Source organism: Corvus moneduloides, chromosome Z, assembly GCF_009650955.1.
Source record: "Corvus moneduloides isolate bCorMon1 chromosome Z, bCorMon1.pri, whole genome shotgun sequence".
NCBI lineage: Eukaryota > Metazoa > Chordata > Aves > Passeriformes > Corvidae > Corvus > Corvus moneduloides.
The window spans coordinates 60,473,099-60,499,026 of NC_045511.1; the positions used below are offsets into that span (position 1 = coordinate 60,473,099).

General features: G+C 37.2%; 1 protein-coding gene across 13 annotated transcripts in view; it reads left to right on the forward strand.

Moving 5' to 3' along the window:
- The window catches only part of NFIB (nuclear factor I B), a 266,491-nt gene extending 241,991 nt beyond the window's left edge, over positions 1-24,500 (forward strand). For 8 of the 13 annotated variants that reach the window (XM_032097262.1, XM_032097264.1, XM_032097272.1 and 5 more), the window contains 2 exons: positions 7,170-7,258; positions 17,949-24,500. In XM_032097262.1, the coding sequence (XP_031953153.1) occupies positions 7,170-7,258; positions 17,949-18,078 (219 nt within the window). In that variant the 3' untranslated portion in view covers positions 18,079-24,500. The remainder of the gene's footprint in view (positions 1-7,169; positions 7,259-17,948) is intronic. The other 5 variants (XM_032097270.1, XM_032097271.1, XM_032097274.1 and 2 more) reach the window with 2 other exon arrangements.
- Positions 24,501-25,928: the final 1,428 nt, after the last annotated feature.

The window sequence follows — 25,928 nt, forward strand, 5'->3', positions numbered from 1 at the left end:
AAATTTCTACTGCTTAGGCCCACTCCACCTTCTTCCAAGCTCATTGAAAGACTTTTAAACTTCTCATCACGCGCCAGAAAGTAGTAGAAGCATATTTAATTTTATCCTGGCTGAATTTTGACATGTATATTGCTAATGTTCTGCATCTCTATTTATTTTTGTCTTTGTGTAGATCAAAACAGATTTCAAAATTTCAGCAGTGTCTTTGGAACATCAAAGTGAGAGAGATCTCAAAGGTCTTTGATGTTTATATGTACTGTGCCTGATATTCCCTTTTGTGGTAAAACATGTGGCCAAATGGCATAGAGGGAAGGGAAAACTAAGTTAGATCTCACATACACTTCAGAAGCAGAAAAATTATTTAATGCCACTCTGTTAAACCAGTGTTCTCCTTTCTAGAGTATATTGCTTCATAGTCTCACTATAATAATCCAAGAGCATCACTTGGTGACCAGTGAGCTATATAGTATATTTTAAAAAAATCAGTGTTTTATTGTCTTTGCTCTTAACTCACTATTCTCTTCCAACATATAGAATGGACATATCTATGTTTGCCTGAGAGTGTTTGTGTGTGCATGTGTGTATGAACGCCTACACATATGTAGAAAATTAAGGAGTAGTATGTGCAGCTGAAACCATTTGAAAGAACAGAATTCTCTAAGTAGAGAGGTTTTCAGATGGATAAGTATGAACATATAAATATGTATATGGATCTTTCTAATGAATTAGTTGCCTTCACTCAATTCTAAAGGTATCTCAGAGACGATAGTGCCATATAGATATAGATATAGATATACGCACGTACATATAAATTACCCAGAAAGTAAGGTAGAGCATTGAGATTGTTTAAACAACTTTAATAGAGCAAAGGTTATCCTTTGGCAAAGCAGAAATGGGATTGATTTACTATGTCCTTTCATTACTTGACAACAATTTAAAAGAGACCACTCTTCTTGTGGCAGATTTTAAATGCATTTGCTTTAAAGCAACCCATGATGAATGAAAAGAAAAATCAAGGGGTACATGAAATAAGGCAATTAATCATTTTGTATTAGTGGAGAGAAATTTTAAATTAGAAAGCCAGTGGTTTTAGTTCCAGAAAGGTCTTTTAAACATTCCCCATACCCTGTAATGCACAGTGACCCCTCAAGAATAAATATTGTCACTGGTACATTTTTTACTTATTGGAAGAGTCTTTATGAAGATTTATTCTCTCTGCGTATGAGAAAAATTGGCATGTACCCTTGAGTACCTTCTGTTGCTGTTAAAAAGAGCCATTATATAGCCCATTTAAGTTACAGTAACCACAATAAATTTAAAAGTTACACATCTATTTTGCAACACACACTCACATGGAGTCCTGGCAAAGGGATAGCTTGCTAGAACTTCCTGTAAACAATTTATAGCACAGCGCACCTGAAATACCCACCTTTAGACGGGAAGCACTGAATGAAACTTTGAAAGACAGTGCATAATAGGGCCAGTGGGAGAATTCGTTGTCCTTTATTGGTCTGGATACTGTGAAAATATGATCTTATGTGCAGTACTTAGTCTGTAACATTAATAGTTAGAAGGACCAGATTCTAATGGGGAATTATAACTGTGCAGTCCACTTTCTGATGCACTAACTGGCAGATCTTCCCATTGCTTGCTTTGAAATGCCAGGTGTTTCTATACTGTGGCATGAATAGTTACAAAAAATACATCTTGCTTCAGTGGCATCTGGAGAGTCATAATTTTCTTGTAAAAAATTCATGTCAGACCTCCTCTGTCTATTAAAAATTATTAGTGACCACTTGTTTTTCTGTTTTTAATTCAGCATCAGCTTCTGAGAGTTGTTAAGTGTTGATAATGTAACTGCAGGGAGAACACCATGGGACAGGGCAAGAGAAGTGATAAGAGTTAGCACCTGAGTGAGAGAGTTTTTCTTAGTTTTATTATTGGTGATTGAAACCAAATCAACTGCTCACTGTTCTGTATCTGTGCTGAGAAACACCCTCAGTAAATTAAATAAGCGAAAGGCTGGCTAATCTTCACAATTATATGGGTGCACCTTCTGCATCGCCCCCCCCCCCCCCCCAAGCTCTTAATCTGCATTTATTGAAGATTTGTGGTTTCTAAGCCTAGACTAAAGGAAAAAGCAACAAACCAACCAACAGAGGAAAGTCGGTCAAATTCAACCTTCTACAAGTGGACAGAATTCCTTGCCAGACTCTAGTTGTCTGTATTCTTTTCGCTGATGGCAAGATCATTAGTTCAGTAACAAAGTCTTAGTGCTCAGAATTCTCGTGGTTACGTGACAGCATTTCTTTAACCTCCTTGTGTCACTGTTCTCCACTTCATGGATTTATTATGGTATTGAAATGACAAACACTGAGAGTCAGGTTATGTTGGTTCTGGCAATAATGCTAGAAAGTTGCCAGAAACACTAGTCATACACTTTGCCTGTGTAAACAGCATAAAAAGATGGATGGATGGATGGATGGATGGATGGATGGATGGATGGATGGATGGATGGATGGATGGATGTGTGGATGGATGGATGTGTGGACGGATGGACGGATGGACGGATGGATGGATGGATGGATGGATGGATGAATACACAGACGCTTGTATTTATTGCAAGTACAGAATAATGGTTTCACAAAAAAATAAGATTTCTTTTGGAATGAATGAAATAACGGAAATGTTTTTGTTCTTGACCATTTAAATTTAGTGCACCTTGGGGCCTTGTATGTATGATTCTATTTTTAATTAGAAAACCACAGCTGTTAAGGTCTGTGAAGACAATAACCTCTAGAACTTTCCAGTCACTGTAAATGGTGCTAACTAATGCTGGCCTAATTGCTGAAGAGTTAATGAGCTCTTCCAATCTTTGCACTGATAAACTCAGTGGCGTGGTTTTCACTAAAGCGTACACTTTCTGGGTATGGTATGTTGTATTAATGATTTTCGTAAAGATTTTACAATTCTGAGTGAGACCATTTCAATGTACATATTAATAAGGTCTCTACAATGATCAGAAAACTGTGGATAGCTTTTTATTTCCTACAGATGCCTTCCCTGATTCATCAGTAGAAAGTTGTTCTTACCAGATGCACCCTTTAGTTATTAAGTTGTATTTCTCTTCATACTATTAATCATGGAAATTGTGAACTTAAATGTCCACTAACCACAGAGTATTTGTTTACAAAATGTTTTGGGTGGATGTTGCTTTTGCTTTCAGCAGCAGACTGAAAGAAGAACACAGGCAGACTCCTAAAGAGAATTGTCAGTAAAGTCAGGAAACAGGTTATCAACACTTAGGCTGTTCTTATTGTGTCCCTTATCATAATTGACAGTTTGACGTAAAACTCGGTCACATGATCACCAGGGAGGTATGTAAATGGCTAAGAGGTCACCTTTCACATATGCTTGCTGGAAAGGAAACACATTTAAAGGAAGTTTCAGTCAGAACAATGATAATATGCAAATGTTAAGTTTTATGGGCTCTTCTCAACTAACAGAAGTTATAGCAATAGCCCATTACACTTTCCAAAACACAATTCTACTTTTACTAGCTATCACAGAAACTTGAAATGAGTGTTAGTCTTAGACAGCCGTTCTTTAAATACAAAACTACAAAATCTCCTTAACTACTAACCTCTAAACATTATTCATACTATGATTAAAGATTAAGCTGTTGACTGTGGGTTTTTAATGTATGTGTGATTTGCATACTTAAGACACCACAGGATGGTTGTGCTTGCAAGGTGCTGTTTAAACTGTGAAGACAGCTATAGTAAAATCTAGCACTTGGGCAGAACTTCACATCAGTATGTCTCACAGCTCTGGAAAGTGCAAAACAAAATCCATTTCCTGGCACTGTACAGAACAGAAGCACTTGGTCTACTGCTCTGCTTTTCTCCAGGCCTGTGTCCCCTTCCAGGCCTATGTCCCTTTCCTGTAAAGTGTCTGATGTAAATGAGGGAGTTGCACTGCCTCCCAGGAAAAACACATGCAGTGGGCTTTGTGCTCTCTGCTGCTTCATGAATGCAGCAGTGGGGATGTATCACAGGCATCATCCTCTGTTCTTTTGTGGTTAGATGAGAGATAACTAAGAAAATCGTTGATAATGTTTTGAGGATGGAAGGTATTATGGTAGTGAGGCTCCTGTGACTTGCCTTGATAAAAAACCACAGAACTGTGGACTAAAGGTCAAGTCTGTTCAACAGCCTTCTAGGAAAGACTTTTCACCATGTCTTATGCCAAGTCACATCATTCATTTTCATTCGTAACATACATTTGAGAAAATTGGTAATGCTTTTCAGCATTTATTAAATGTAACAATTTCTTACGTCACTCTACTGAGGCATGTAAGTTTTCTCAAGTAGCCTTCAAGTAGTTTCCTGCCTCTCCTCTTCACATATCCTGCAGAGAAACTCTTTTAGATGGCTTATAGTGTGTGAGAGTGACTGTGCCTTCTCATCTCCAGCTAACACTGTGGCATTGCTTTACAGAAAGCTTTCAGTATGAACTCAGACAACATATAGCACTGGAAATACTGTAATGAAGAGCCTTACAGCCTTCCAAAGCTTGGTACTCACGTTAGGTCTGTGTGCCCAGGCTTCTCCTGCTGGGCTGTCTGGACATCCTCCAAGGGCAGCCTCCCACTGCCTCCCACTTCTTCCAAATGGAGCCCAGGCTTACAGAGTGCTATTAAATTCTACAGTATTTTTACCCAGAAAGCACTCAACACATGCAGAGGATGCAGATACAGTCTTTGGAAGTGATATTCCAAAATCTTAGACATGCAGATCTTTCAGTAAGGGTGACTTGGGAGGGGAAGTTTTTGTGAGGGAGATTAAAAAAGAAAAATTCCAGGCAGGTTAGTTTTTAGAGACTGCTGTGTGAGCCTACTGAGAAGTGTGGAGCAGCAGTTTTTGATGTTGGGAAGGTGTATTTCAGTACAACTAATACAGCCCTGGGCTTGTCATAGAACCAGTTGTCATGCAAACCTGCACTTCTCCAAGGTGTTGTCAGTAGTGCAAGCATGGCACAGCTGGTGCAGTGAATAGCACTACAGTACTAACTATGAGTCTCATGTAGCATGAACCTTCATATAACTGTGCATGTACATGCCTCCAGCTTACCTATAAAATGCACATGTTGCACTATTACCTTTGCAGTATTTGGATGTAGATGAATTGAGGTACATACGACCAAATTAATAAGAAGCATGTCATTTCTAACATTTATGAAATAGGTTTCAAAAGCTTTGTGGAGCTTCCTTAATGATAAGTTTAACACATTAGCTGTATGTGAGGAAGGTTTTCTTACAGACTAGGAAGAATATAGTGATTTAGTGCAGAAGCTAATTTACTAAAATGTAATGTATCAGTCTCTTACTGTTTTCCCCAAATGGCAAATGAAATTAGGTTCTATATAGCAAGCTAAGTGCTTGCCAGATTTCTGAATTAGACCTAAGTGAACTTAATAATTTGGTAACACTAATTTTGTGATTTTACTATATTTTTAATGGTTTTAATCAGCCAAATGGCTTTTATTCATAGATTTTATATTTTGTGAAAGAAGCAAAAAAGCGGGATGGGTGGGAGGGTTTAACCTTTCAGTCTTTTGTTTCAGCTGCAAGTGAGGTTTTATAGCTAAGTTATGAAGCTTTAAAATATGCATTTGTAGTGAAAATTATTACATCCTTAAGGATAATAGCTGAAATACATCTACTGTACATTGAATAACTGGGCTGACTATTTTATTATGTTTTCATTATTAAAATCAGACTTAGAATCCTGTTTTGTGTAGTGACTAAATCAAATGTTTACTTACCCATTTCTTCAAACATGTTTAATGTATTATTCACAGTTACCTCTAGCAAACTTTTGGACTGCATGTTTCCTTTTCTGGTTAATTTTATGTGGTTTAGTCATGCTTTTAATGGTCTTTAGAAGGTCCCGTGGAGTTCTTTAGATAACAAACAAGAAACAATCCCTATGAAAACATCAAAGACTAACATTTCCATTTCTCAGACCTTAACAGCAGGAAGCTTATGAGTCTAACAGCCAGACAGGGTCGTGTTTGCAATATTGTCTTGTCCTCAGCATTTGTATTTTTCAGGAAAGGACTGCAATTAATCGTGCTCCTGTGAAAACAGTTTATTGTAGTTTGCTTGCTGTAGCCTGTGCTATCTCAAGAACATGAATATGGATAGAGAAAACTAAAATTCATTGAATGCAATTAAACTCAGCAACATTATCTTCAAATAAGAGAGTTTAACCATATATAATAGTACAGCAATTTATATAAACACGATTATACAGAGGATAAAATGTATATTTTCTTCAGAAGCCAGATAAGCTCACTTTCTTAAACTTAAAAATAAGCAGCATATATTTTCAATAAATCTGCTAACACTATCGGGCAGCTGTTAAATAAAGAGAACTGCAGAGGGCTGCTTGAACAATCTGTGAAGGCAGAACTGATGATTTGAGGAAGAATTTGTTCCAGCTAACATTTAGTACATTCCTCATTATATTAAAATGCAGTAAAGTATTTTAAATTCTACTTTTCTGAATCTGAAGAAGATTAGGTTATTTTGTCGCCTCTAGCTAAGTAATACCACTTTCAGTAACACTAGATTAATAATCTTCAGTTACAAAATACATTTACTATTCTAAAATAGCAAGATAATGACATACAGTTTGTTTAATTTGGGCAAATTTTCTGTAAGTTGCATGTCTTCTATGTTTCACAAAAAGCATGCTAGAAGATATTGATTAAATTTTACCTTTACTCAATACACATTATATAGAGCACTGCTTAAAAGCCAGCTTAATTATTTCCTTTCTTAAAGTATCTCACTATTGATTATTAACATTTCCTTTTATTCCAGCTCATTTTGTAATCTAATAATGGCTAATTGTTATGTGCTACACACTAGTTACTCTTTTATGCTTTATTAATAGAGGATCATATTAAAGTAGCATTATATTAAACAAGTCTATAGGCATTTATTTCTCAAAATAAGTTTTTTCTTTGTTTTATTTTTTAAAGTTACTTCTTGGGAAAGTAAGACTTTTGCCATGTACAGTACTAGTTTGCATGTGTTCATTTAAATACTAAAAACTGTAGTATGCTCGATCCATATCTGACTGCTAGGTTTCAATTGACAGCTGAGAATTTGTGACTGGACCATGAATCAAAACGGCAGGCATTTATACCCCAGTGCCAGTGAGGATACATTGGGAATTACTTGGCAAAGGTAACATTTTAATTATTTCCACCCCTACACCACCTCTAAAAAAATTGCATAGAGCTACAGTATCTGTTTTAGTGGGCCTCCAGAGGTATACGTGACAGCATTATGATCAAAATATGTGTGTAACATTCCTCCTATACACATTCAGGTTATCTTTCATGTAAGCTGACTTTAGACGGTCCCTTAATGTAACACTTGAAACAACGTTATGCTGTCCTATGCAAAGGGTTTGCGAGTTAAGGAAATACTGATCTTAGACTTTAAAAATGTCATTTGCACTCATATATTTGGGACCTTAGTGGTTAACAGAAAGAAAATGGTGCTGTTAGAGGTATAGATGAGTATAATAATAAATGGCTGAGGTGGTGGCTGTTTTTGGGCAAAGAATTACTATTATTACAATATTATTCATAGAAACATTTCTTACCAATTGGCTGGTGTAGATTTAGGTCACTAACTTATACATGAAGGTAAGATATAAACCATCTTATTTTTCAACTAAATAACAGAATAATTAGGAATGATTTACAAAAAAGGAGTTTCTTTTTGTATGAAAAAAAGGGCCAAAATAAACCAAAAAATAAATCCCATTAACCTTTGGTATATTGTTAATTTATTAGATTTTACATCTCTTGGTATATAGTGGGTTATGGTAACAGTAGAAGGTGTGTGTCTATCTAAATAGGGCATATAAACGAATCCGCGTAATTTTGATACATCAGTTTTCACCTATTTCATGTACATGATTATCTGCAGCACTCAACACTTAACAAGAGCTGTACATGTAAAGTTTGTAGGTTGGGAGCCTATCAGATGAAGTATTAGCCAGTCACTCATGAAACAATTTTAAATATTTTTTTGAAATTTATGTGCACATGAAAATACATGTGCTTCTGAATAGTTAGTGTAAGTATGTGTGTGAGTGTAATTTATACGTACGTACAAAATGCCTTTTGATGCTTGTACTGACGGTATTATGGATTGCTAGAAGTTTTGGGGCTTTTGAAAATCAATTTGGAAGGGAAATTACTGAATTTGAAAATTGGTGCTGTTTATAAATCTGAAGTTTAATTTTTTTGTGGTTTTTTTTTTTAATTTTTCTTAAATAATGTTTTGAATCTGGAACAATTGTGGTGGCAAAATGAGGTCTTGTCATTTCTTTCCTTATTTATTAAATAGTACAGTGGAAAATTATCTAATGGAGTAATCTCATCTCCTCAAGGGCTGTGATTCACGTTACAAATGCCCATCATACAGTAATTGCAGAGTTTTCAATGTACTGCCAGTAGTGAAACCAAACTGAGCTTGCATAGCGCAGAAAGGGTGATTTATTCTCCCACTATGAAGTGGCATTTTTCAGGGCATTGACAGGCCTTAGAAAATTACATCACAACTACATATCTAGGAACATCCTCACTTGGTTTTAATCAGTTCCCACTCAAGCCCTCTTTAAAGCAATGCCACTCAAAGTGGTTGAAGCACTGTCCTAGCGTTTGCTGAATTCTGTTTTTCAGTACCATCATAAACCCTGGGCATAAACTGTGTAAAGAAAGGAAAAGTGGGGGAAAATATTTCTGGGTGATGACCAAGAAAATTTTGGTGGTGAATGCTCCATGATCCATTCACTGTTACAGACCAAACTGCTTTGCAGGTCATTCCCAGAGTGCTGCCTTCCACTGTGGCCCTGCCAACATACACAGGCACTACCAGAAGAGCCTAGGCACAAATTCTGCCATGGGCATTTCATTAGAGGCCTAGGTTATGCCACTTGCTCTTGGACCACGCACACCCTGGAAGGACAAAGAAACAAGCTGTTCTGCCGAAATAGATGGCTTTTAGGTGCTAGGTTTTGAAATATGACATTCTTCAAATCCCACTGAAATGAGGACCTTAGAAGAGAAATTATACCTGCACAGGCTAATGAGCAGTGAGCCTTTCTAGCACTAAAACTAACATTGAAAAATGAGAATATATTGCAAAAAGAATTGTCACACATTGACAAGGAAACATATCCCAGTCCAGACAAGTTTCTGCAACCCCAAATGGTTTGATAAATTCTTGATTATGTGATTTCCTTAAATCATTTTGATTGTGCTCAATCTCACCTTTTACATCAGGCTTTTGCGGTTAAGTATACTGATTTTTCAGAAGTATTATTGACCTCAGGCAGGTGAAAAAGTTGGCAGTCCATCAGCATTAGCTGCCCTGTCTCTACAGATACCAGCTAGCAGAGATGGTCAGGTTGAAAGCTTTGTCATCAAGAATTGTTAGTGAACCACACCTTGGAAACCTTGGCAAATTGGATGATGAAACCTTCTGTTATTTCTGTGTTCTTTGTCTCAGTAATAGTTTCCTATCATACCTCTCTGTTGGTATTCAAAGATTCAGGTATAAGTCAGTAGTGATCTGTATGCAAAGGCTGAACTTTGCAGAAAAGAATATGAATAATAAAACACATAAAAAGGAACAACAAGCCATGAAACTTTGGGTCACTGATACCATTTTCTACAAAACCAGAAGACTTGCAGGGAATAGTGATAACAAAAAATAGATTAATACTGAATAAAACATTCTACTATCTTTAAAGGAAATACTTACATTAAATATTCTGTGAGCATCCTAAAAAACACAAAAGAAAATGGAAAAAACCCCACCCCAGTTATTTGGTAATGTATTTAGAAGTAGTAATTTTTAATTTCCTCCTCATACCCAAACCATCTACAGTTTTTGTTTGGATTGGTTTGGTTTCTTCATTGCTTACTTAGAGCATTTATGGTGCATATTATGTCTTTATATGCTTTTTTACATTTATTTCTTTATGTATTTAATTGTGTCTGCTGAGCTTTGAGCACAATTTAAACACATCAATAGAAATAAATTCGCAAGCACTCTTATGGCCATTTAGGTAATTTTTTTGGTGTACATGTGAAGAAGATACTCAGAACCATTAAAAAACACCAAATCCTTATATTTTTGGTAACAACAGTTCTGTTTACCTGGAGACAGAAGGCAAGGGAAAGCTGTGAAAATCTGTAAGGCTCATTTAGGAAAATACAGTCTTGGTCACCACATGAGGGCAAGTTTACGCAAAAAGTACATTTAAGAAATGAGTGAGAGTGGCAAAAAGTGGGGTGGGTGTGTATGTGAGGCTGATAGCGTGGGTTTGATCCTAAATCTAAGCCAGTCATTACACCACTGATGGTATTTCCAGTATGAATACTTATAAAAGCTGGCATGATGGGTCTCTCCTAGACCATATGGAGTATTTGCAAATCCTCCACAGACTGTTAGCAACTTTTCATTGCCAAAGAGTACATTTCAACTCAGCTATTGACAAATGTACTTTTATTAATGTTGATTCTTTTAACAATCATTCTGTGATAGTTTTATGCGTTAACTGTTTAACATTACCTTTACAGTATCCAAGGAAATAGACTAGGCTAGAATTTCATGCTTTCATTCTGTTATCTTGACACATCAGTATAGTACAACAGCTGTCTCCTTCCTGGAGATGCTGAGAGGAGCTCTGTTCTCAGAGTGCTGAGTTTCTTTCTCAGCTGTAGCTGTAGGGGTGTTCAGCATTCTGAACATCATTCCGGCCACCCCCTCCCCAGCCCCCCTCAGCACCACTGTGTGTTTATGATAACAGTGATAATAAGGCAATCAAATGGGATAATCTGATTTGTGAAAGAAGTTAAAGGGAAATTGAAAATGGGTGCGTATTGCTTTTGTAGCACAATACCTTTATGCATGTTTAGTATCAAGAAAATATATAGCTAAAGTTACACAGGCAACAGCTTATCTGTGGAAGCACATTTTGGCAAACACAGACACCTGTTAGAGAGGTGGTTCATACACTCTGACCTGTGCCCCTCCCTCATTCCTCTCCCCCGAAATGGTTTGGAATAGAAGTACCATTTCATTATGATTTAAGAACAAAAAGGCTGAAGTATCCTGATAAAATATTCACAGAGAGAAAATCTAATGATTTCTTATCTTTATAAATTTAAATTACTAGTTCTAATAGTTTTGCCCAACTCTGTAGTGCAGAGAGATGTGCAGAACACTGTTTCCTCTCCATCTAGGCAAACATCTTCTGAACACTTCCTAAGAAATTAGTTGTATTCAAGCCAGACTTGCATGCTGCCATCCCACAGGAAATGGGTCAGCAATCCATTAAGATGCCATTACATAATCTAATTTGGAACTTAATCTCTAAATTAACCATGCTCCATACTTGAAGCATACTTGAGAGAAAGAAAAAAAGTTTATGTTTGAATCGATAGGGGAGCCGAAGCGTGAAGAAGGCTGTTTGTTTTTTCTGTAGCTGTGGTCACGTCTCAAGCCGTCTGGTAACCAGGAGAAACCAGACATGATGTAATTCCAGATTGAACTTGAACTTCAGGGATTTAGAATGGGGGAACAATGGACCATAGGAACCAATAATGTCCATTTTCCACATGATTATGTTTGGAGCTTTAAGTTAACCTTTATGGGAGAAGCAACAAGAACTGCAGTGTGACCAAAATGAATGAGTTGCTCTAGAAGCAAGATGTTAAAATCAAGAAAACAACTTCAGTAATAATTTGTGAGTAGGACTGTAGCTTCCAGCAGGATTAGAAAAGTTCTTGCTCTGTAGTGAACTGGTTGCCTGTTCTGAGCTCTCTTTGTTCACTTAGGTGGGACAAACTTAATCTTATGTTTCCTGTCAGATGATTTTTGGCAGCTGCTAGGGAAGGAGGAGCATATTATAGAAAATTCCCAAGTGTAAACTGTATCTTTAACCCCTTGGTTACTCCAGCTTTCTACTTTATCATCTTACCTCCAATTGTTTCTTTTGAAGCAGTAGAACTGCTTTGTTTGGTTTTTTTGTTTGTTTGTTTGTTTGGTACAGTTGGGATTGTCTCCATTATTATTTAGTCATGCTAATTTGATAAACTTGTAGTTATATTTTTTATAAGTGCTAAGGTAAAAATTCTAATGGTTTGAAATGCAAATAATAATATTTGGAAAAAGAAAAAGGTAGTGCAGGTGTGTAAAGTGAAGAGTCAGTTTTTCATAGGCAACCCAGTGGGCTCTAGTAACTGAGCACATGTTCTCCATGGTTTGGCTTGACTTAGTCATAGTCTCCTCTGTACAAGTGCGTATTTGAAACCCTCTGTTAGGCCTGTTCCTGCACCAAATTCTCATACCTGGATGGTCCAAAGCACGCCAGGGACATGCAGCATTTCTCTGGACCCTCCCTCTGTTGTGGGTATTTATTAGTAATGGGCTCTGTAGCCTCTTCCTGATCTTTACATACCTTTTTTTGTTACACTGTCAAAAAAAAGGAGTCTGCAGGGAATAGAATAAATAGTATTCTTATAGGAGATTTCCCTTTTCCCTCCCCTGGAAAGAAATCAGTAGGTTTTCAACTCCTCCATCTGCTAGACGGGTAGTATGTGCCTGCTAAACTGTAGAATTCATCCTAAACTAACCTGAGACACACTTAATACATCTCTTGAAACAAGTGCTCATCTTGGAGGTAAAACTTGACAGCTGTTTACCTATGGATACCAGCTCAGAATGGTAACAGAAGTACCCCATTAAGTAGATGTTGGAAGGGTGGTAGGCAGAAGTGGGAATTTAGCCAAGGCATTGAGGTTAGGAAATTTGCATTTCCAAAGTTCTTATGATCCTACTAATTTTAAATGGTAAAAGTCCCTGTACGTGTGTGGGCAAGCACTTACTACAGAGACAGATGTGCCTTGCTTGGTGACTTACTATTGTCCCTTCTCTCAACATTGAAGGTATTTCTACCTTTTCTGTCCAAAGTCTGACTTGGCAGAATCTGATCTACCTTCTGTTAGCTAGTGGGTTCATGTAGGTGATAGTAAAGCCACAAGAAGGAAGTACTCTTTAGGTGTACTTCTGAATGGTAAAATTCTCTTACAGACTAATGAAACTGTAAAAGAAAGAAGGTAATAACTGGTGGAAAATAAGAATTTCAAAGACCTCCACATTTACTCAGGTCAGATTAAATTTATTTTTTATTGCATTTAGTTAATTTTTTAACATTATTATGCTCTTTATGTTATTACAACCTCCAAAATGGACTGTATATACATATAATGTAAGCACTACTTGTGGTTCATTCCAGTAATATTTTAATCAGAGGTTCTTGAAACAGCAATTATTATCTTTAAGAGGAAATCATGGCAGAAATCTTGATTGAATTAACATCTGGAAACTGTAATGGAAAGTGTAATGGAGAATGTTAACCCTGTAGGATGCTTGCACAATTTTCCTTTACTGTTTTATTACATTTGAACAGATAAATACATTATACCTCCTGTGGATAGAGAGGAGCTGATGACTGTATAATGTATCTGATAGTCTAGCTATGGTGAAAACCACTACCAGTAGTGAAATTACTGAAAGGCAAAATGCTTCACGAAGGTGGTCCTGCAACAAAGGTGGATCTGAATCTCAAAACAGAATCTCATGGTGCTTCTCATGAAATTTTCTTCAAAACTTAGCCTTGAGCAGCTTTTTTAAGTCTCACTTCATGTTTCAAGGGAAAGGCATTTATATTATACCTTCTGTCAGCAGACAGATAGCAGATTTCCTCGGGAGTAGTAAGCTGGAGTGTGTGACAGACCTGTTTTATTCCACTCATATATACAAAGATTTCTTATCTAAAGGAGAAGCCGTGTGGGCAGAGAGACATTCTATTAGTTTCTGCAAGGACAACAACCTTGTCTGTGTCCCAGCAATGGAAAGAGTTTTGGCTTCCCTGGTTAAGGTACTTAGTGCACAGAGGCAGAGTATTGCCTCTGGTTTTGTGAAACCAAGTGCTGAACTTTAACTGGGACTAACACAGACTGCTGGATGGTATGGTGGAGGGAAAGTTGTTTCCCCATTTTCTGTATTTCCACTCATAGGCACCCAGGTGAAGTTTGCTTTTGCAGCCAGAGTAACTGTCATTCCTGTTAGGATGTTCTGCCTAAAAACAGTGGATGGTTTCCATGGCAGAAGCTAAGCTCTGCAGTACTCAAGAAGTCCCTTCCCAGTAGGCTGGAAAAGGCTAACAGGGGAACCTTACTTTTTGGGGTAGTTGGTCTGGCTTGGCATCATGCTGGCGTTCTGGGGAACTACAGAGCAGAGTGTGGCTCACAGGGTAGCTGAAAGTCCAGCTAAATTTGCTGTAAATATAAAGGGAGGTCATGGGAATGTTGGATAGACAGCCATACTCATTCCGGTTAGCAGAGCCTGTGTTGTGTGTTTGGTTATTCACAGTTGTGTCACAGCTTTTCTGTAACTAGGGCTGTTCTCCTCAATAGCTTTCATTCAGGTTTCTTCCTTTGTCTGCAGTAAGCATCTGGTGGTGGTACCAGGCCTGGGGTGGCCTAAGACAGAGTTACATCCACCTGTAGTATGATAAGGTTGTTTTCTAAACTACAACCAGAACTCATCAAGCCTTGAAGATAACAGCTTAGGAAATGCCAGCAAACAGAAGGAATGGGCAGTTCTTCCCAGCTGCCAGCACAGCTAGACTCTGCCCAGTGTGTGTACTTAGACCAGGACTTCAGCCACCTCCAGTGGTGTGAAAGTGGTGGCAGTTCCAGCCCTGCAGGCAGACACTGTGTGGCTGCCCTGGTCCCACAGGTGCTCCACTGTCTGCACCACCATCTCTGGCAGAAGGCTTGGTGTGAGCAGTAAAAGGGACTTTGAAACTCCTGTGGGATATACACAGTGTCAACACTGGAGATTTATTACTCCCTCAGGATCCATAAGTAGTACTGATGAATTTCTTGCAGTCTACATTTTTGTCATGGTCACAATATAAGGTGGGACATTTGAAAGGTTTAAATAAACACCTGTATTAACCTGGTAGGTCATATGGCAACAACAGTCATATTAAGAACTTGCTACAACTTATTTTTATTGAGCACTTTTCATAGAAATCAAGAGCTCTGTCTGGAATTTCAAGTAATAAATAAAAATTCAGCTGCAAATAGTAATTTGCTTTTAGTTAGCACTGACTTGTTTCCTTCACCCACTGTAGTCAGTAGAAGGTTGGTAACTTTAAAACAAAGCAAAAAGTCACAACAGTATATATCCAATCATTGAAGTGCACTGTAAATCTTCAGAAAGATAACCTGGAGCCTGTGTGTTTAGCCTTAGCCACAGAAATATTTTAAATAGAGTCTTGACCTCAAACAAAATTTATGTTCTTTGAGTTAGTGTTGTATTTTTTTTGAAGTCACTAAACACAGTAAATCCCATGTAACAAGATAGCAAAGAACTGTGCATTGTAAAACATGTATACAGACAGATCCCAAGCAAACAAATCTGCTTGGCTCTATATTATTACTAGTTCTTATTTTTACAATTCCACGTGCTTGGAAGCAATTTGCTTTGTGTCTGTTATTTTTAGAATTTGCTTATTAACCTCATTGAAATCCAAGGAGGAAGAAACAAAAAATGCATTTTAAAACAAATTGTGAAAGAAGAAGAAGAAGAAGTTGAAACAATTAAGCCTCTTAAATGAAATTCTGGTATTGAATTTTTTTTTTTCTTTTTGGAACATAATGTTTTCATTAGATCATCTTGGAAAAATCTTTCATGCATAACTAGGTTTAAATCTTTGTGAGTGCTTCAAGATTTGTGGTGTAATTGTGATTTTTAAATTTCAGAAGGTTTTTTTTTTTCCTCCAATAGATTTTTTTTGTGTAATAGTCAATGGAATCAAAAACAATGACAAAGAAGATAAACATATTACCTGACCTAATGTTTTGAAAACAGCAATTTTTAAAAAAAAATTCTGAAAAGGTTAAAATCCTCTAGATTTTTAGGTGTCCTTTGAGAATATACCCAATTGAAGAAAAAAGCCCCAACAGCCTTATTGAATAATATTTGTTCTTCAGGCATTGAAAACATTAAGATATTAATATTTAGTGTGCTTTCTTCATGAAATTAAATTTGTCCTTCTTCTTTGGGAATATGACCATCATTGAGACAAACAGGTCAGGAACTATTCCCATTTTTAGCATGTGTAAGGCATAGCACCTGAAATTAATTGCTAGGAGGTAAAATACTAAATTAACAGGTTTAGAGAGGTAAGTAGTTTCAAGCAGGAATAAACGATGGAATCTCTTCGTATTATTTTTAATATGAAAAGCCTGAGAAACATGTACCCTTGTCGCAGTTTTGGAGACAGACGAGCGACAAGACTCACTGGGCTCATGCACAGCAGCCCACTTTCATTGACTTTTCTTCCCCAATATAAGTTGACCACTTTTCAGGAACTGAAGTGGTCACAAAAATCTGCCAAATGAAATGTAGTTATTTTGTGCACATTTAAAATAGATAAAAAGAGTCTATTTTCCTCTTTATACACGGTGCCACAAAAGTGCATCTTCGTGCCCAGGGAGAGAGCACGGCAGAAATGGGACAAAAGACAGAGAGGAAAGAAAACTTTTAGCCTCCACAATGCACCTGTTGAAGGGTTTAGTCTGCAGATGTGTTATCATGAAACTCGTTAGTCTAATCCCAAAATGTATTTTCAAGTAAGAACTTATGTTTGTGAAAAGACTAATTCACAGAAAAGCTCAATACAGTGGAATGCAGAGGGAAGATGTGTTTGCAAGCTCTATGTCCAGTTTTGGTACTAGTTCTTTGGCAATGATGCTGACTTAATGATGTTGTTTTTTCTTCTGAATAAATGTAACAAAACTTTCTTTGGAGTCATAGAATCTTATAACTTAGGAAAGTTTGGTTTGAGCTTCTGGGTTGCCAGAACCATATCTAAGGAAAGGGCTGCTCAGGCTGCAGGGTACTGAATACCAGTAGCTGAGGCTGTCTTTGAGTATCCATCTTGCAATTATGACTGGTTGGTGCCCAGTGAACCTGTGAATGCCATTGGGACTTCAGCTCCTCAGTGACAGAGCGCTTTTGAAATGATGACTTAAGTTCCTAAGTCATTGAATTGGCTTTGAAAACTTTTTTTTCTCAGAGGCTTGTTGAAAAAACTATGGAATACACTGTTACCCTTGACTCACAGCTACCCTTGGCTGTAAGTGTAGATGCACAAGGTCCTGTGCTGTCTGGTGTTTCTTAGACACTGAAATTTTTTAAAGAAGCAGGTTTTACGAACATTACAAGACCTCTATTCTTATGGGCATCTGTGCATCTCAGAGGTCCATCTTGGGATGGTGACAAGATAAACTGCTGTGTTGTAAGAGAGGAGGAAATCTCACAGGATGCTGAACCACTGAATCTTTATACTGTATTCTTGAAAAAAGAACACATGTACCCTGTGGTATATTTCACTAGTTCTTAAATGACACTATGCTATATAGTGTCACTTGTATGGTTTAGTTGTGCCTGCTCCATATATATGCATCTGACATTTTGGGAGGCTTTCATAAACAAACAGACCACTTACTGTAACTCAGGAGTAATACAACTTGCTACTGAGTTCAACACAATTATTTTTATTTCAAACAACTCATACTTTCACAAATAAAACTGTGAAGTAGAATCTCAAGTTACATTCACAAATTTTGTTTCCAGTTTTATCATAAGTAGTACTATTATTAATGAATATTGGCTGAACCTTGATTCAAATTCATTGTATACATGTTTAATTTATATTTTGTTTTTTTCTCTCTCTTTCTCTCCCTCCTTGTCTCTTTCACCTTTTCAACAGTCCTGGTACCTGGGCTAGCTTGGTTCCTTTCCAAGTATCAAATAGGACACCGATCCTGCCGACAAATGTCCCAAATTATGGTTTGAACATAATTGGAGAGCCTTTCCTTCAAGCAGAAACAAGCAACTGAGGGAAACAAAATTAAAAGCAAAATTAAAAAAAAAAGGAAAAAAGAAAAGAAGACAGTATGAGGAAAGAAACTGAAGAAAGAAGAAAACAATAGACCAGCAATTGCAGCTCTTACAATCACTAATTCCCTTATGGTTGAAACTGAAATGGTATACAAAGGGTCGATGATATTTCACTGATGAGTAGAATGCAGCTCCTGCTAAGTAGCCTTTGTTATATGAAGTCCGCTGGGAAATAGATGTTCTGTCTCCGACAATATATTTTAACTGACTTTCTAGATGCCTTAATATTTGCATGATAAGCTAGTTCTATTGGTTTAGTATTCTTGTTGTTTACGCATGAGATCACTATTCCTGGTTATCTCACAAAACAAAGGCTAGGCAGCAGCAGCAGAGCTGCAGGAGGACAAGGGCCGTGAGCCAGCCATTTTCTCAGCAGTCTGATTTCTAAATGTTTTAAAAATAAGCTCTGTAGCCTTTAGTTATCAGTATGGATTTATTAAACTTTGGCCCTTAATTCAGCCTTTTTCTAGTGTGTTATGCAGTTTGAAATTTTCAATCAGTATGGACACACAGGCTCTATGGAAGAAATGCCTCTACGCAGGTAAAAGTGTTATCTTCTCATGCAACAGTAAAAAAAGAAAAGGAAAAAACTGACATTTTCCCCACTAAAGAAACACTTACAGAGGCAAGTGCAATTTAAAAATCATATCTAAGAGGTCATCACTATAAGTCCTTCAGCCCTTGGACTCTAAATTGAGGGGATTAAAAATAAAAATAAAAATTGCTTTGAACAAACTTATTTTTCCCCTCAGTTTTTGAGGGCATTAAAAGGCATTAAGTCAAGACAAATCATGTCCTTGAGAATAAGAAATCAATGGAAATACAGCACTTATGTTGGTTTAGCTGCTGCCTCCTCGGAGGGGTAGGATTTATTTATTTAAAGTTACTTGTTGCATCAAGAACCCATAGGGTTTACATGTTTCTGTAAAATCTACATCATAGAGACAAAGACATAGGCAAATCCATGTCACAAGGGCAAAGCTTACCGTTTACAAACTGGTAATACCAGGATGGGGATATGTTGTATTTAAATAATGCACTCTTAATGTAAGTCTATTTACAGGGTGCTGTAAACTTGCATGGTGCTTTCAGAAGTTAGCCTTGTTCAACAATTTTCACATATTGACAGGAATATAATGTGCATGGGCAGACATTTTGCCTCTATGTCTCTTTAAAAATTTAAAATACTCTTTCCAGTAATCCTAATTTGCACGAAGATATAATGTCCACATTACGTGCCTTGCCTTGAAATCTAAAAAAAATGGAAAAAAACAAAAAAAGAAAAAAAACTACAAAAAAATTGACATCACTACACTTGTTTTGCTGCATTTATTATAATTTTAAATCTTTACCATTTTTATGACAAAATATTTTGTACTCCAGATGCGAAAAATGTGTGACATCATGGATTTTTTAGACAGTTATACCTTTATCTCACGTTTATAAAGCATATCATGGCTGTGTATAGTTGCCGCTTAAGAATTGTAATCGACCAGCAATATTTTCAGTATTTTGGTGTTTTTTCTATTAACCTTTCATGTTTTTCATCTTCCAATTAATATTGGGGGGAGGGGATACAAATTTATATGAATTATGCAATACCAAGTTTTGCCTATGTAGGTAGTGCTTTTAGCTGTATTGGTTACTATAGGTAAGTACACAGATTTAAAAAAAAAAAAAAAAAAAAAGAATAATGTATGCTTTTTTTGTTTGTTTTAATTGACCAAAGTGGGTACTGCTATTTTTGCAGTGTGATGAGGTCCTTTTCTGTACTGAGAGGTGGACAGGGGATTTTTTTTTATACATACATATATATATATTCTGGGGTGGGGGGGGAGGATTTTTAACACTTTACAGTGTAGCTGTGAAGCAGTGCACCCTTAGCCAGGCAAGGGCTGCAAAGCAACTGTTCTGCCTACTGTGACAAACTTTCAAATCGGTTCCCTCTTTTTAACTTCCCACCTGGGGTGCAAGCTGAAATCATTTCTGGATTTAAAAAATAAATAATGAATTCTGTTGGAGGCAGACTTGACTTGAGGAAATTGTTTTACTTCAAGGTTTTTTTTCATGAGAAAGAGAGACAGATGGAGAAAGAGGTCAAGACCCACAGTGAGATGAAGCCTTTTCCATTCTGGCAAAGATAGTGCATCCTAAAGTGTTCATGTTAGAAAATGTTTTTAGCTCAGAATGACAAAGTCACTCACTTTGTCTAGGAAATGCAAGTACAGGGCATCTTTGCTGGCATAATTCCACTGACTCCAGTGTACTCTGGAATTGCTCATGCAGAAAATTTGCCCCCCCCTTATCCTTCTTGATTTTTTCCTGTACATAATTTTTTTTTTATATTCCACTCCCTTCTCACCCTGCCAAGTTTGTTAATTCAGCATTTGAATTACAACTTTCAGCCTGCTTGGGCTATGTCAGAGATTTGCAGTCTTCTCTTCTGATAGAGCAGATCAGATGGAGAGCCCTGGGGTGTAGTAGAGAAGGAGTTTCTTTTTGTAAGGAATTAGATCATGGTGGAAATTAAAGTGTGTTTCCAGTAAAATCCCATTTGCAGACCAGTAGTGGGCCTATTGCTGGTGACCTCTTACACACAAGGGATCTTTGCAAAGCGTGGCTCAACACAGGCTGGATTTTTCTCTAAAACACATTCTCCAATTAGGGTAAAAGCAGAGGAGCGTATAACCATGTGGATGGGAAAATTCATCCCTCGCAGTTGTCTCTGTGTTTTGGAGGTTTTCCTGCCCTGGAGCCGTCCCAGAGGCGCAGCTCCAGCAGCAGTCACCCCAAGGAGCACTGGTTGGGGGTGTGCCACCATCAGTCCCTTCTGGTTCCAAGTGTGGTTAAGAGCAGTAGTGGTGGCACGTCCCCATGGCTCCAGGGAGAGAGAGTGTGTAGGCAGGGCTTGAATGGCTACAAAGACAGGAGCCTTTGAGATTTGCTAAACTGGAAAAAAAAAAAAAAAGAGAAAGATAAGACACAGACACAAAAAGAAATGTGGGGTTCTTTTTTGGAGCCCGTCAGTAATTTGTTTGCTAAGCACATGGCAAAGTGTGCTAGACCCAAACAGAGTGCACCTCAGTCTCTAGCCTGGTATGTGTTGTCCTTTACACGTCATGATACAGAGCAGTTTGGGAGCAGAGGTGTGCTGGGGGCATGTCCTTGATTAGTACCATTAACAAGGTGTTCTCTGAAAGCTTTTTATAGCACATTGGGACAAAACTGGAACAAGTTCAGGCTTCAACATGAAATATCCAGAATGATGATTGCCCTTTGTAGGAAGATAGATGCTCTTATTTTATTTTTTTATCTCTAGCCTCCTGTATGAAAAGATGCTGAGCTTAAAGATGCAATTTTTTAGAGACATAATCTCCTTCCTTAAACTGGGTTATTCAACAACTGTGGGTTTTTGTCACCTACCTCTCTAATAGAGAAGCCTGCTTGGAAGATAACGAACTTTTCATTTTTTTAATGTTTGGTTTTAGGTTGGCTTTGTTGGTTGGTTGTGTTTTAAGCTCAGCATTCAAAAGATTAAGATAAGACTGAGAACTCAAATCCAGTCTCTGGCCTCCTCCTTCACCAGGAAGTGTATTCTGACTAAATTGAGCCACCCCGTTCTATGTGCACTGTTCTGCCTTTATTAAGTTGCTTTGCAGCCCTGGCCTCATGGCTGTGCCACTGAAGTGTGTTTCCCCTGGAGTGACATGAACGCTTGAGGCTTGACTAAGAAAAAAAAAAGGCAGTGAAGGAGACTGTACATAAAGACATGGCAAAAATATTAATTATAGCAATATAGTTGTGGGGTGATGTTCAGGTGGGCATCTCCATTGAAAATATGTGAATGAGTTTGTGAAGCTGCAAGTAGCAAGAAGAAAGGATGATCTTCTGAATAAACCGCCTACCTTGTAGACAGTAATTTGTACACTGTATAGTTTTGTTAAGAATTTTTTTTTTTTAATTAAAATACCCTTGTTTGTAAAGCTAACTTTTTAACAATTATAATGGAAATGCCTTTCCATTTTTAAACAAGAATATTCTTTGTTTAGAAACTGGACTTGGGTTAAAACTCTCCAGTTTCTTAATTTATGTATTAAGAAAAATCTGTCCATGTTAGGAGTTATTTCGCAGATTCCTATGCTTGAAAAGCATAGGCTACTAATCCTTTAAAAATGTAAATGGAGAAAAGTTATATTTTATGAAGGTTATTTTGTTGTATTTAGTATTGGAAAAGTTGGTTTTCAGAGCATTTCAAAATGTTGGAAGTACCACTGTCTTTTTTATTAGTATATATGGCCTTTAGCAAAAGTTTTTGTGATTGTTACATGATGGTATTTAAGATTAGGTTCACAGAGCTATTCAGGATAGGCAGAGAGCTAAAACAGTACTTAAGTCTCACACAGCTGTGTCCTCAGGGAGCAGAATTTTGGATTTGCAACTTGTAGCTTCATAAGGACTTAATGAAAGAGATTGCACAAAGACATCTGTGACACCGGAGTGTGTTCTGTACCTAAACCTAAATTATATATACTGTGTGAGATTATGAAGGCTGCAGAAAGTTATCCCATATTCAGTGTACAGTTTTCACTTTTAATGAAAAAACTCTCTAATGTTGCTGGCAGTAAGGCCCCAAGCATGACATCCTCTATGGTTTACATAATCCTGTCAAGGTCTTTTGTTAACGTTAACCAGCTGTATGCTCCTGGATTTTTTAATTTGGTTTCTATAGAAAAGAAAAAAAAAGAGAGTAAAATCACATGCCAGCTAATCAAGTTAAACAGGAAAGGCTCAAAGCTGAATGTTCTACTCCATGCTGAAGGAGCTGAAAACTGCCTCCTTCTTATTTGCACTTTCTGCTAGTTCCCCAGTTTTAATAATTCCTCAAAATTGTGTGGGTGTGGTGGAGCACTGCAGTTGGAGGATAACATGGACCACTGATTTTGCCCTTTAACCCTGCACAATGACCTTTGCATCAGCCAAACTTATTGCCATGACAACTCTTTGTACTGTTTCCATGCCACAGCTCTGTTGGTCACGTTGTCAATAGTAAAGGGGACAAGTTGGAGACGGTCAATTTTTACATTTTTTTGTTGCAAATTTTTCTTCAATGGTTGTAAGTAGTTGTTTGGTTTTTTTTTTTGATAAAAGGGTTCACTAGTTAGTACTCTTTAGAAATATCTGTGTGTTGCAATTCAGATGTATGTTGAATTTGTGAAAAGGGCTTCAGTGTCACTAGCATCATGATATCCTGGAATAAGCCTTTGATACTTTCATTGCATGATACCATAACAGTAAAACAAAAGGTGGCCTGAATAAAGGGAGAGCAGTGTGAGCTAGTGACACTAAAGCCAGTCTTTGTATTACTGTATTTTTGACAGAATGGTTTTGAAAACTGTGCTACAGGGACTGATGTGGCAAATGTATCTCTATATGCAGAAGGAAGTTTTTTAAGAAGTATGGCTTATTATGCATTCTTCATTGAGGGCATTGAAGTTGCATGGACTGATAGAAGTTGATGCAAAATGAGAAAGAAACAAAAACCAGCAAAATGTTTACCAAAAAACTCAAACAAATGAGCAGTGCCTGTTCAATTTCACAGTCTCTGTTGAGTTCAGTTGTAAATATGTTTCAGATAACATTTTCTTCAAAAATAATCTCTACAACATTGTAGAATGTGAGGGGTTCCTCAATCCCAGGCATAGGCTTCTCAAGAGCTGCATTAGATTATGTCTTCATCAAGCTGTTAATTTGTGCTTATATCATATAGAACTTTTAGTAATCTGGGAAGAGGCACCCCATCTCAATGATATTTCTCTGAGAAAAACTTTTGTAGGGCTGTGTGTTTCTTTAGATACATTTAGTACAACTATAGGTGACAAGTAGTCAGTTATTGCTTGCTAGCTACATACCAGGGTTGATCCATTTTAAAACTTTTGGCATTTTTCCCCATACTGTAGGCCATAAATCCTGAAGGTCCCATTTTAATTAAAAAAAAGGTGCATGCAGAGTCTTGGTGTAATGAACCTTCACTAGGAGGATGCATTACAGTACAGCTACTTAATTTTGGAATTAGGGCCCTCTGGCATCAGACCTGATTTTAGCCTGAGTGTTAACAAAGGTTTTTATTGTGCCTGGTTGGAGGATAATAATGTTCTTTTTGGTACTTTTTTTTTTAGGTTACAAATGAACTCAACTGCCACAAGTTTTAAACTGGTGTAAATCAAGCTTGACTTAATGTGATTGTTACTGTTATATCCAGCCTATACTGCTAGCAGCTGCTCATACTGCAGTCAATTACTGGAAGCGGATATATTTCCTATGCAAAAACTGTTTAAACAATAAAAATGAGCTATGCTACAGACCTGGTCTTACGTTTTCTTTTCTAAGAGTCATAACTGGCAGTATCTCAGAAACAAACCTTAAACCTTGTAGCCTGACAGTGTGGCACAACCTACGGAGTTCTCTGTATACCTAGTTTAGATTTAATGTATTTGTTTGCACACATTTGGGCTTAGCTTACACAGAAAAAGAAGGAGAGCAAGAACAGAAGGAAATACAATCAGGTAATCCGTTCAGTTTAATTTTTCTGTTTAGTTTTCATCATCGTGTTTAACCAACCCTACAAATTATACAGGTGATCTTGGTGCCAGACTGATTTTTGCTTTTATATATTCTTCACAAATATTTGTAGCTCTGCAGCATATTATTTTATAACTATATAGATTCATAGCCAGTAGTTTTCCACCTGTTAGACAGGAAGACAAACCACATTCCTAGGCCCCTATCCTATCTTGCTTCTTCTGAGAACCAAGGTTGAGATACTCTCCCATAAACAACTAGCGAGGAAGGGGGGCTTCAGAAGAGGGTCGAACCAAGAGGGAGAATTACCTGATCACCACATCTAATTGGGGATTCTTGTCAATTATGCTAATTTGCTAAGTTTATAAAACTGTACTTGCTCTGTGTCACGTGTGCATCTTCAGCACATTTTCAGTGTGTATTTCAGCTTGCTGTGAGCCTGAGGGGACCCTTCATAAAATGTAGCTGCATTTTATCACCTAATTGTGTCTGGCTCACGATTTTAGGGACCAGAAAAAGGCATCAATCTGCACTGCATCTCCTGTGATATAAGATTAGGCATGATAGCAAAAGGGCAGGAGACCTCTGTTTTCTTTTAACCTTCTTGGTTTTTGACAGACTTTTGATTTCCTAACTGCTGTCATGATTACATTTTCATTAAATAAAGACAGTAAGATCCAAGCTTCCCAAAATTCTTCCTGAAACCAGAAACACTTATCTTGGGTCAAGACCTTTCAACTCTACAAAAGAATTATTTCTCATAAGTGTGAATTAGATGTATATATGGGATGTTTCATTCAGCTCTTGTTCCAGGAAACAGACCGTTTTCTTCTTAGACCATTAGGACTCCATAAACCAGTAGTAGAAGTTAGCAAGAAACATGAATATGGTCAAAAGACTGGTGGGATAATAGTGTAAAGACTTAAACTGGATTATGTATAAATCATCAAATTTTGTCCCACAGTGAAACTAAACAGCTCTCCATCTACTTAGATAAAAGTATTCTGCAGTTTCTAAAACATAAGTTTTATCCAGTTCCAACTAGTAGTGTGAAAAAGGTAAAGTGATTTGTTATTTTTCCCTACTGTTTTTTTTACGCAAAGACCATTTGTTTATGAAATGTACTAATTTTTCTGGGAGAGGCCCTTTGTTGTGTGTGTGTCTTTCCAAAACAAATTGTCAGGCATGAAAATTTAGGAAATTCAAATGA